We start from the raw sequence: 12,922 nt of genomic DNA, 5'->3' as shown, positions 1-12,922 counted from the left end.
CTTCTCTTCTTTGTCAACCGCATCATTTCCTTCCCCCAGCATTGGAGCCTTTACCATAGTGGTGAATATTTTATCTAACTGTGATGTCCCCCATGGATAGGAAATCTTTTTTTTTTTGATTTTCTAGCTCTCTTTTATCATTATCAAGACTATTAATGATTTATTTCCCCAACACCACACACAAGATATCAGATAAGTGCATTACACCTGCATTATCATATCACAGGGTAGGCTGTATATTGTTAATTTTTGTAATAAAGAAAGAAAAAAGTAATTTACATAATTGTTAATTTATTAATCATTTGTGTTTGTTCGCTACATCTGAGCTTTAATTTAAATATATCAAATTTTCATGACTTTTTCTTGAAGGTAGGACAGTAAAAATATAGAAAATCTTGTTTTTACAAAATGTCAAACTACCATAATTCAGAGCAATGATGAAATATATGTTTTTATTTACCTTGACTTTGTCTATTTGATCATTTTAAATAATTTTTATAGGTGTTATGGTTAATTAGAAAAAATATTTCTTTTATTAAACTGTGGTTCGACTGTATCAGATTTCATACAAAACCAGTCATCAATGAAAAGTCTAGTAAGACTTTTCTGAATGAATGTTCATATTATTATTACTGTTCTTTCAATTATTAATTCATTTCTTAAGTAATTGTAATTTGTTAAATTTTGTTAATCTTAATTTATAGTCTTATGTGACGGTTCCTTTTCAGTATCTATTATAATTAACAATTTTTTTATACATTTGTCTAATTTTAAATCTTTCTAAAAAATCTGCAGTCTGTGCAAATGGATTTATTCATGGTTTTAATAGATGTTTATTGGGGTCACATGTACGCTAAGTAAATATAAATTATTTATTTTGTTTTGGTGTTTTAATGAAATTTTTTTTCAATTATTGAAAAGTTATTTTTTCGGCTATTTTCGAGTCTTACATGTGATTTACAAGATTGATTTATATTTTATGATTTTCATAAAGCTTACATTAGTGGGTTTGAACCAACTTGAAAGATTACAGTATTGTTGCATAATGATTATTAAAAAATTTTAATTTTGGCAGCCATTTTGAGGTGAACCTGACAACCGATCGTGACCATTTATATTTTTGTAATCTCTAACCCAAAATCATAGACAAAAAGTGTTCATACTTGTTCAAACATACATATTGAATTCAATAATAAACTATTCGTTTGTCGAAAATTGTTTGTTTGACATCATACAAACACACATGTTGATGAAAATAAATTGTTTTTTTGGTAATGTGTTTGCATGGTTCACTGCCTGTGTAATTTCATATGCATTCATATAAATATTTTGCTTTTTTCTTAGTATTCGTGTACCATTTTTTATAAAGGTAGTGGATGATATTTAATGAGTTGGGATATAATTGTTTTAATCGAATAAACAAAAAGAAATATGGTTAACTATAATTTAACTTTTAATAGTTGCTGTGTACCATATTGGAAAAAGTAATCAAATATTAATTTAAATGTGTTGGATATTGAAAAATTAACACTTTCAGTACAAGAAAAAAGTCTTAGTGGTTTTAAACAGATAAAAAATATCACAATTGAGATTGGTGAGAAAAATTGTGAAATGAAGTAACATAATATGAACGGTGCAGGTGAGTGAAATTTTAAAGTTTCTTTAGTAACAGTTTTATGATATTGTATTAAAGTTAAAAAAAATAAATTATTAGAATAGTTATTTTTATATTGATACAATTGAAGTATTTCATACATGGTTTTTTAATTTCATATGCTTTGTATGTTGCTTGGTTGAAATTTTAATTCTTGTTATTATTATTATTACCAATGTTATTGTTTTCTATTTGAGACCATTTAGGATATCTTATTTGGAATATCTTTTGAGGCCTCCAAATCTGAAATAGATTGTTATATAATAAAAAAAAGCATTTCACAATTTTATTTATATTGATTGGCTCAATTTTAATTTCTGTTAGAAAGTTTTTATGTTTTTTGTAATAATTAAAAGCACATTCAACAGGTCATCTTGGCCAAGAAAGGTTATGGTTAATAATTTTTCTTCTTTGGTTAGTATCTTTCTAGAGAAAGGTCTTACCAAGTATGACTCAAGTATATACTTATCGCCATTAAATACAAGGGGTGCAACATCATTTACATTTGGTAGGGATTTAAATTCCATATGGTATATTTAAATTCTTTCATTGTGGTGAAATAAAGATGAGTGGACAAAAAACCTGCGTCAAGTTATAAGTAAAAATGTGATGTGGATACCACATGACTTCCTTGTAGTATGCCTATTAAATTACATGTACATATTTTTTTTAAATGAAAGGTTCTTAAAATTTTATTTTATTAATAACTTCTGGTATTTTTTCACTTTATTTTTTTTTATTGCTATTATTGAATTATTATTTATTGTAAAAAAAATTTACAATCAGAGATTAATAATTATTAATAAAGCAGTATATTTAAATTAAAAAAAAAGGATACGAAGTTGAATTTGAACCATTCTTGTAAGATTCAAATATTTCATTAACTAAAATTTTATTTGGCTGTAACTCTGGAACCAATGAAAGTAAGTACCACTTATGATATATCGTTGAAAAGCTCTTAATGAGGCTGATTACTGCAATTAAGAAAAAATCCAAGATCCAGATTTGTTTGGATTTTGGGCTCTTTTGGACACTTTTGTTTCAGTTGATTGCAATCAAAGGGGGGGGGGGGATGCACAACTAGATGTTGCAGCAGTCCTAAATCCAAAATTTTAACATCCTACAGCTAATCGTTTTTGACTAATTTGAGATACGTATGTATAGAAATCATGCCAGAACTATTTAAAATGGGTTCAGGGGCTGTCAAAATGGATATTTCCATTGAGATCTGAAAACCGAAATTTATCGCGATCACAATACTTCCTTTACTTCATACAAGGAAGTAAATGAATGAGGGATTGTAATTGTACTATTTGAATTATATAAAGAGTATGTTTAATATTGGGTACGGCTGTCTGATTGGAAGGCTTCCTCATATAAGATACATTGTGGGTTAAAATTGTTATGATTTTGTGTGCTTCTAAAGCAGTTTTTCTTAGCCTTTGAAGTTAGCAGGACCTTTGGGAATATCGTTAAAAATTTTTGGCTCCTTTCATTGAATTTAAAAAAAAATTTAAATATGAAATTAAAGTGTAATATTTTCCCAGGAAAAAGTTAAATTATTCTTCAAATAAATACCTACTGCAGTACTAATTTTATTCATTTCGTGAAAGATAATTTAATTAACATACATAATAGAATACAGGTTACTGCAATGAAAATCGCTGAATAAAAATATATCAATAGAGTTTTGTTTGATTAAGCATTAATGTGAATTTGTGATGATGCTAAGAGCACTGATACTTGATATCAGTCCTTACAGTTGACAACTAAACATGCATATTATCCTCAAAATCTTGCAGTTTTTTCTTGCTTTGGATTTTATCGTCACCATAGCAGAAAAGGCTTGCTTTTATAGATATGATGTTGAAAAGAGCAAAAGTGTGTGTTCATTGCTTCTTTCATTAGGTTAGGATATTTCTCTGTCAGTCCAAGCCAAAAAGCAGCCACTGACCTACTCTTGGTTAACTTACCTTTGAGTGGGGAATCAGCGGAAAGATCAACAAATTTATCATGTTTGTAGTTTGTGAAATCTATTTTTATCGCACTGCTTACAAAATCAAATAGTGAAATGGCCCAGTCAAGATTCTCAGTGAAATAAAATGGAAAGTACATGTCTATTGTACCTTGAAATCTTGATAAATGATCACCAATGAGCTTTTAAGTTTTAAGTTTTAAGCTTACTCAGATCTTTATCTCCTGGCAGATAAGAAGAGATGGAAAGTTCAACACATCTTTCTGAACTGCAGACCTCCAAAAACCAAGTTTTATTTTAAAACCTTTCATTTTATTGGTTGAGAAAATTATTGTTTCCTGTTGACTACACTGAAACATTCAGTTAATTCAACTTATGAAAAATATCTGCCAGATACCACAGTTCGAAACTCAAGAATCACTTAGTAACAGTTCATAAAATATGCCTTGATTTTCATTCTTGAAATAAAATTTTCACCTTTTCTTAAGTTCAAGAAATCTGTTCAATACATGGCCTCATAATAACATCTCACTTCTGGATGAAATAATAATAATAATAATAATGTGAGCATTATCTGTTTTGCGACGTACTGTTAAAAAATCCTGAACTTCAAAAGCAAAAGTTGAGACTTGATGTAGTTCACTGTTTTCACAACGTTGTTAAAAACTGCTGTAAATTCATCACAAGCATTCATGACGATGCCTCCCTGTGCCAAAAACCTTGAGTTATAATGGATGAATTTTCATTGAGAACTCTGGCAGTAAAACCTTTAAATTTCCCAGAAAGATTGTACACTATCTGTACATGGAGCAAAACAGTCTTTCCATGAAAGATCATGCTTATTGAGATAGGGAGATAGGATTTAATAAAAATCAAAATATGTAGTTGTAGTCTCCAACAGTCCACTGAACAGAAACTGCTCATTGATATCTTTATCATCAATATATCTGATAAGCCCAAGGAGTTGCGGTTTGTCACCAATGTTAGTACTCTCATGTACTTGCAAAACAAATTTTCTAAGAGATTTTATTTTCTTCATGAGTTATTCATTTATATTGGATGACATTTCAGATATCTTGTGGCTGATTGTATTGTGAGAGAGGAACTTTCTAAACTTGCAGCTGCTCCTTGCCAATGATTTCCTCTCCAAGAGGACTCTTCTTTTAGATTCCTCTGGATCCTTGAGGATTCTTTTCTTTTTTTTAGCTATCAGTTCTGCTACTTTAAATGATGCTTCAAGGGTAGTTTCAGTTCTGATGACTCTTAACCATTCTCAGAGCAGCTTTCTTCTCCCCTTTTAGTACATTTTAAAAATATGTCAAACTTTTCTGTGACACACTGTGATGCTTTGTTGTAAGATGTTGTTTCAGTTTGCTAGTAACCATGGCTTGGTTGCTAAGTTTCCCTACAAACTATACACATAGAGAGAGGTTTTCCTCATTCTTATGCCGCGAAAAGCCATATGCTAAGTAATTGGCCATATGTTCCTTCCTTTCTTTTGTCTTCATTTCTATCATTATGTTTTGAAGTTAACCATCTGAGAGAAACTTAAGATTTGGCTTAAAGCAAGCAGTAGGAGCCACTGTTCACTTTCACTGACCGGGAGTTGACCTTTAACCTTTTCAGATCATGTAGCCTTGGAACTGGCTATGTACGGCGTCAGTTTTAAAACAGTGTTAACAAAATCATTTTATATGGCATCTAAGTCGATTATTTTGTTTTATATTCACAAAGGAATCAGTTTTATTACACAATTTGAACGAGATTTATACAATGTAAAATGTTTTATTTAGACTAGAAAGAATATGACCATTTTTTTCTCAGAAATGTGCTTGTGTGTGTGTGTGTGTGACTTGTGTATTATAATTGCTATGAGGGTTACGGATTTATTTATTATTTACAAAAATAGCTTATCTTACTAGCAACATATCGATGTATTGAAACACATAATAAATTATGATATACGGCACACAAAAAAAAAAGAAGAAATTTGTGGTCATAAATACATCACTTTTACTTGAGGTCTATAAATATCTTTTATGACAAATGATGTCGGTAAACAATGTAACACATATCGATTCGTAATGAATAAGAGTATACAGTAAAAATGGTTTATTGTCAATCTAATTAGCCTTTTGAGTGGTGGGAATTTTTATAAAACGTAGTTTTCTGAATCTACTTTCACTTATACTAACATATGTTACTAATCTGTGATTTATGACACAGGTTTTTCATCATATTTTGCCCAATTTTCAACCGATTTACTTGAAAGTATTATTTTTAAAATCAGCAAACTATGTTTCATAAACACAAAGTAAAAAAAAAAATTTTGGTAATAAAAAATGCGTTAGAAATGAGCAAATAAAATTCTGCAATTAAATTATCATAATTTTTGTACTGTTTCAATTTTTTTTTTGTTACAGGCATAAAAAATATCCAATCGTAACTGTTTTTTTTTGTCAAAATCTGTTAAATCTCTTTAATATACTGTAATTTTTTGAAATTTTTTTCACAAGAGGGTAGCATAAGATTGTGAAGAGAGGCAATCAGATACCAACATATTTTCGCGGAGCGCTAATGAACCGCAGATCATTGTGATGGGAAAAGGTTAAGAACGTATCTATCTATAGCAAAACATGTTAACATTATAGCGTTGTGAATCAATAATTTTGTTGTTGATAATTTTGTATTGTTCTGAATCAACAGGATTGTGAAAACAAAACTAAGTGGTGGGAGAACTCATTCACTTTTATATGTTCTGTTGAAGTTTCTGGAATGTTTATGAGGAACTGAGTGTACTGAATCAAATCTTGGGAATGATCACAAGGGATTGGTTGTAATGTAATCTGCCAGATGCAAGGATGAGGGTCATTCAAATATAAACACAATTTGTATACATAGCTTTGTTGATATTATATAAAATATCAAATAAATTACCCTATTTTTCTACATAATTTCCTTCAATAGAAGTACATTTTCTCCACCGGATAGCTAGCTCCCTGTGGTGCACATAATGCTTGACAGCAGCATCAGCTTTGAATCTTTCCCCTTCTAAAACTTCTTTCAGCAAACCAAACTTGGAAATCACATGGTGGCAAACCTGGACTGGTGTGTTTTAATGGTGTCCAATGAATTTTGGCGAGTTTATCGTGAGTCTAAGCTGCTGTATGCAGCTGTGCATTGTTGTGGAAAAGGAAGATTTTTCAAAGCAGTTTTTGGTGTAGTTTGTTGTGGTAAGCAGCCCTGACATCCAACAATAGGCAGTAGTATGCCGCATTTACCTTTATTTGTTGTGGAAAATTAATCAGCAGCATACTATCAATCACAAAACACAGTTGCCAGAACTTTTCAAGCTGACAAGCATTTCTTGGCCTTGATCAGTGCCCCCTCCCTACGTTTTCTTCACACAGTATTTATTCTCTTGCTTTCTGTAGTGGTGGACCTACATTTTGTCATAGGACACAATACAGTCCAAAAATGCTTCTCGTTCCTTAAAGTGATCAGAAGCTGCTGATAATGTGTTTGTGGATATGTATCTGTACCTCAGTGAAATGTGGAACCCACCTCGCTGAAATTTTTCTGTAAGAGTGTCTGACAACATTGTATTCATACTCTTAACACTCATGTCCACCTCTGATGCAATTTCAGTGACACTTGTTTGGCAGTCACCTTCCACAAGGTCAACGAATAGCCTGAATGTTGTCATCATTGACATTGGTCCACCCATGATATTCATGACTAATTCTTCAGTTCATCATGGTTGCTACAAAATGTTTTGCTCCAAATACTTTAGTTTTTGACAGGTTAGCACTTCCGAACTGTGCCTGGAATAAAGTAAAACTTCCAGAGGATTTAACACCTTCATTAGTGAAAAATCAGATTATAAATTTTTGCATAATAGATGATTGTACCTCCTGCTCAGACATTCTGCTATTATGTGGGAATGTGATCTATGGTTGTGGCTGGGTGGTTGTTTTCCTCCATACAAATCCAACTAACTACTCGCAGCGCCCCATCACATTTACTGCTTATCCTTAGTCTGGGCGGCAAAATTCCAGTTTACATTTGAATGACCTTCGTATAATTAATTCATTGAAACAGATCAGTCGGTGTCAAAATTTGTCATGCATGAGAGCAATTAATTTGACCTAATTTATTTTAAGTGGGCCGTAATATTTTTTCATTTATCACCATATCTTGTAGCACCCCTTAGCTGGTATTGCAACATACTGATTGGGAAACACTGCTCTAAAGTATTAGATTCATGTCTCTATAGAGTTGTTTTGTGATGCATAATTTCTGAATTTTGTTTTCTGTGAACCATTTGAAAGAAGAGAAAATGATAGGCCTGGGGAAATGTGAAAAATCAATTTTCTTAAAAGTTGATTTTTGTGTCCTATGCTTCCAGTATGTAATGTTATAAAAATGCAATTAATGTTAGTAAGTAAACAAACATTTACTCTTGTTCAGTATTACTAAAACAACCTTGTATAATATGTGGTTTGCCCTCTAACTTTGAATTAGTTACTAAATAGTAAAAATTACAGTAAGAATGTACATTTTTTTCAGATGTTGTTGTATGTAAAAAATGGAGATGACTATGAGATACTTTTAGAGTGGAACTTCTCAAAATGACTAAAAAACAAAGTCTGGATTCTAATTCTGAAGATATTTCCAAATGCCAATTTGATGAGAACATATTACTTGTTATTGACCATTTTTTTTTTTCAAGAAAAACAACTCTATGTAATCTGTTGTTTATAGTACTTAATATCACATATGAAACCCAGAAAAAGGTAGTATTTTTTGAAAATCTATAGAAAATAATACTATTGATATAGCTGATACTCAAAATGACCAAATCAATGAGACAAATGATAGCCATGTGCATCATTAAAGTTACAATGAAAAGGAAGATAAGAAAACAAATGGACAAAAAATGTTATACTTAAAAATTTTCTACAAATTGAATAACAGAAATTTAACCATTATAGAGAATTTCTGTGGTGATAATTACTTCTTTCCTATGAGTCTTGAATCATATTTTAGGTAACTAAACATAGAAAAATGTACACTTGAATGAAATTCCAAAAATACTTGCTCAAGAACACAAGACTTTATATCACAATGAGTATCTTCAAACAACAGTTCATCATATTTTTATGTCAAAAGTAGTTTGCACTGCTTTTGTTGCACCCTGTGTAATCGTATGTGATTTCAGAAAAATCTGGTGGCAACATTATGATTTATTCTCTGAGGAAAATTCACCTCAACAAACGTATGTTATTGAGGAAATAGCTTTCAAAGTGATACATTGTACAAAACATTATTACTATTAATTACAGCAAATAATATTTAAATATTTAGACCAGTTTTTAAAAATTATTTTAATAAAATTTTGAAATAGATTTTAATTAAATATAATATTTATGTTATGAAATTTTAAGTTCCTTCACTTACCTTAATGTGATCATTTATTTTTTCCCACGGCAAAACCCTCCTGAAAATTATTATATGTTTTTATGTATAATTCTCTTACATATAATATGTATTTAAATATTGATCTGTCATTGTGATATATTAAGAAAAAGCTATTTTCTTAAACCAAGCAATTCAACATATCACAATCTACCCTCGTCAAAAATTTATTGTTTACTCACTTATTTTTATGATTTAAACTATCAAATATCTTAATAAACTGCTATTCAAGAAAACATTTGGTATTGGAAATTCATTTTCAACAACTACTGTATTTATTCAAAAATAAGACCCCCTCGATTGTAAGACTCTCCAAATTTTGCAGGAAAATTTTTAGAAAAAAAATTTGCGAATGTTAGACAATCAGTTTTTAATTCCTAGAAAAACAGTTCTTCAGGAATTTCTTTGTTATTGTACATACAATTAGCTGTTGGCCAAGGACAAATTTTACCCTTTCTGGTGTTTGCAAAACAATGCTATGGTATTTGTTGGAGGGGGCGGGGTAAGACATTGACTTTCACACAGTAGCAGCTTCAATCCCACTACTTGCTTCTTTCCTTTTACTAGCAAAACAAGACCTTTGGTTAGAACAGTAGCAGCTTTATTGAAAGTGAGTTTCTCTTGTATTTTTTTTTTGTTACCGGTAAAATATATTCACGGAAAAGTTTCACTGTAGGGTTTAAGTTGCATGTTTTGGAATTTTCTGAAAAAAATGGTGTACGAGCAGCGGGTTGAGAATATTTGGTACAACCAAACATGATTCGTTACTGGAGAAATCAGAGATAAACTTAAAGCCGCAAATAAATTATCTTGATCTTTTTGTTGTCCTTAAAAAGGACGTCATCCCACAGTGGATGATACAGTGATTGAGTGGGTGGGACCTGTGAAATGATACTAATGAAAGGGCATGAAGTAGTGAAACTTTAAAGCCAGTCGTGGGTGGGTGGTGCAATTAATGAGAAGAAAGGGATTCACTTTGGCGGACAACTTCTTTGTGCCAACGACTACCAGCAAAATATACTGATAAAGTTTTGGAGTTTCAACAATACATAATATGTGTAAGAGGAAAAAAATCAGTACTTCATATCTCTGATTGGAAATGCTGATGAAACACCTGTCTTGAAATTCCGTGGAACACTAACTGTAAACAAGGTGGGTGAATCCAGGGTGCTGGTGAAAACAGCTGGAGCAGAAAAAATGAGATACACAGTTATGTTAGCCATTTGTGCAGATGGAAATAAATTGCCTCCTTATGTCATTTTTAAAAGAAAAACTCTGCTAAAGGGGAAACTACCAAGAGTTTATATGTTCGCATACAAGATAGAGGCTGGATGGACGTGAAACTAATGTGCGACTGACTAGAAGTCATTTGGAATTGTCGCTCTGAAGCAATGTTAAAGAAATAAGGACTTCTTGTTTTAGATAGCTTCCATGGTCATCTTGAAGATTCTGTGAAGAATCGAATAAATAAAATGCACACAGATGCTGCAGTTATTCTTGGAGGCCTCATTTATGTGCTGCAACCCTTGGTGTCAGCATCAGTAAGCTCTTCAAGGACCACGTTAAAAAGTTTTTCATGAAATGGATGGCATAAGGAGATCACACATTCATGAAGTGTAGACAAATGCTCTATTGAAGGTTACTTAATAGAGCTTTGCAAGTGGATTATCAAAGCCTGGGAGGAAATTACCCCAAAAATGATAATCAAGAGTTTCAAGAAGAATGACATCTCCTGTGCATTGCATGGAATGGAAGGTCATCTCATATTCAAGGATTTTGGCAACACAACTGAGGGAGAGACTGACATTGATGCTGTTTCAATGTGAAGACTGAGGATGATGATGAACGCAGCAGTGACTCCGACTAATCAAGGTAATTAAAACACAATTCCAAACTTTTTACATTGTTGTTAAAATAACTGCAATTAGGTTGAACTATAAATTCATAAGTCATTCATTTCTGTTTTCAGACATACCGATACCTGTGAACCTGAGCAAAGCCACACCTCTGATGTCAAATACCATGCATCCTCAAATAACAAGACAAGTTATCTGTATAACTTAAATAGTTAGTGTTTAATAAAATATACTAAATTCACAGTTTGGTAATACAGTTATTTTTATTTTCATTTTCCAAAATACTCGTTTGTAAGAACTGCCTCGAATATAAGACCCCCCCCCCCAAATTTTTTATCATTGCATTATAAAAGAGGTCTTATTTTCAAATAAATATGATATTAATGAAATGATTACAATTAACGTAAATATAATGTTACAGTAAATTAATATATAATTTTTTATGAACAGTTTGTATGAAATCTAATGCAGTCTAATTAGTCATATGATGAAAAGTACATTTATGTTAATTTTATCAGGTAGAGTTATGGAATGTGCCTATGGTTAAAAATAACCATGGGGTTGGTCCAGTTAAACCTGGTGCAGTAGAAGAAGGTTATCTTGAGGTAAATGAACATTCGCAAACCATAGTGGATGCAGCATTTTCACCGGATGGTACTGCTATTGCTACAGCAAGTTTTGATGGGGAGGTAAAGTTTTTTCAGGTATGTTTGTTTAATATAACTTGTGATCTTATCATCTACTATTTATAAGAATTAAACAAATTGTTGCTTTATTTTTTAAAAAAATCATTAATTAATTAATAATACTCACCTTAATTAGTATGTTTTTCATTTAGCTTTGAACATCACTTATTAATGTATAACAGTTATATTTTAAAGTGGACATTAATTAATGGTTCTGTGAAGATTAAGACATTTTGGATGAGGAGATATGTAGTTTTGGTAGGATTATAGAGGAAGGATATTTTAGACTGGTAAAAAGCGTTATGTTAATTTATCTAGGCACATGAACATTGTTCATTCAACCAGAAACAAGTAAATTTGTATTTTCACTTTGCAAGGGATGAAAATTTTGAATAAGTTCTCTTTTAAGAATTGTTTAAAAGTGTAGGTCTTCGATACGATATTATACTACATTTTTTTATTAACTGATGGTTTCACCTCGCATGAAATGTTTCTGTTAAGTATCTAGTGAATTGAGGTGTGTGGTGGGGGTAAGGAAAATATACCCTAGAGCTGAAGCTACATTCTTTAGATTATCAGTGTTAAACAATGTTGGATGCGTGTCTGGTGCATATATTAGCATATTTTAGTTGTCAGTGACTATTCATATTTTAAGTTATGATGCATTTGTTTATATCTAACATGTACAGATTACATTAGATAAAATTTGTTAGAGCTGTCTGATATATCTGATCTTAGTAATAAAAATTACTTGCTTTATTTAATTTGCTTATTCAGTTGTGATTTAATGACTTTCTTTCAAGATATATGCTATTCAACCTCATTCTTATAGATAATTGTAAAACCTTTTTGAACTTGTTTTTTCATGATGGGATGCTAATTTCATAACCCATGAGATTAATGCACATATATGTGCAAATGGTTTCATAAAATTGATCTTGTTTTGTTGAAACATTATGAGAAAGATTGACCTTATCAGTTTTCATAACATATTGGTTTATGTAATTGGGGTAATGTGTAATGGTCAATTTCAATTTCGGAATTTAATATTTAAATTGATGCTCTTTAAAATTATTAAAAACTAAACTTGTACAAGTTACAGGAAAACATTTGTAAGTAATATTATTAAAACTGTGTAAATCTTGAATTCTCTAATGAAAACTGTTTCTGATATGTTCACAAGTTTTTCTTTGTAGTCCTATATGTTTTTATGAAAAAATAAAACACCATGTTAAACTAATAATTGTTGTACATGAATCTGTAGAATCTGATT

At 30.9% G+C, this 12,922-nt stretch overlaps 1 protein-coding gene across 5 annotated transcripts in view; it reads left to right on the top strand.

Moving 5' to 3' along the window:
* The window catches only part of Ge-1 (Enhancer of mRNA-decapping protein 4 homolog Ge-1), a 153,944-nt gene that overhangs the window by 41,226 nt on the left and 99,796 nt on the right, over positions 1–12,922 (top strand). For all 5 annotated transcript variants that reach the window (XM_075355780.1, XM_075355779.1, XM_075355778.1 and 2 more), the window contains exon 6: positions 11,482–11,667. In XM_075355780.1, the coding sequence (XP_075211895.1) occupies positions 11,482–11,667 (186 nt within the window). The remainder of the gene's footprint in view (positions 1–11,481; positions 11,668–12,922) is intronic.

The sequence above is a fragment of the Lycorma delicatula genome, chromosome 2, assembly GCF_047948215.1.
Source record: "Lycorma delicatula isolate Av1 chromosome 2, ASM4794821v1, whole genome shotgun sequence".
Classification (NCBI taxonomy): Eukaryota; Metazoa; Arthropoda; class Insecta; order Hemiptera; family Fulgoridae; genus Lycorma; species Lycorma delicatula.
This window is presented reverse-complemented; position numbering and strand designations above follow the sequence as displayed.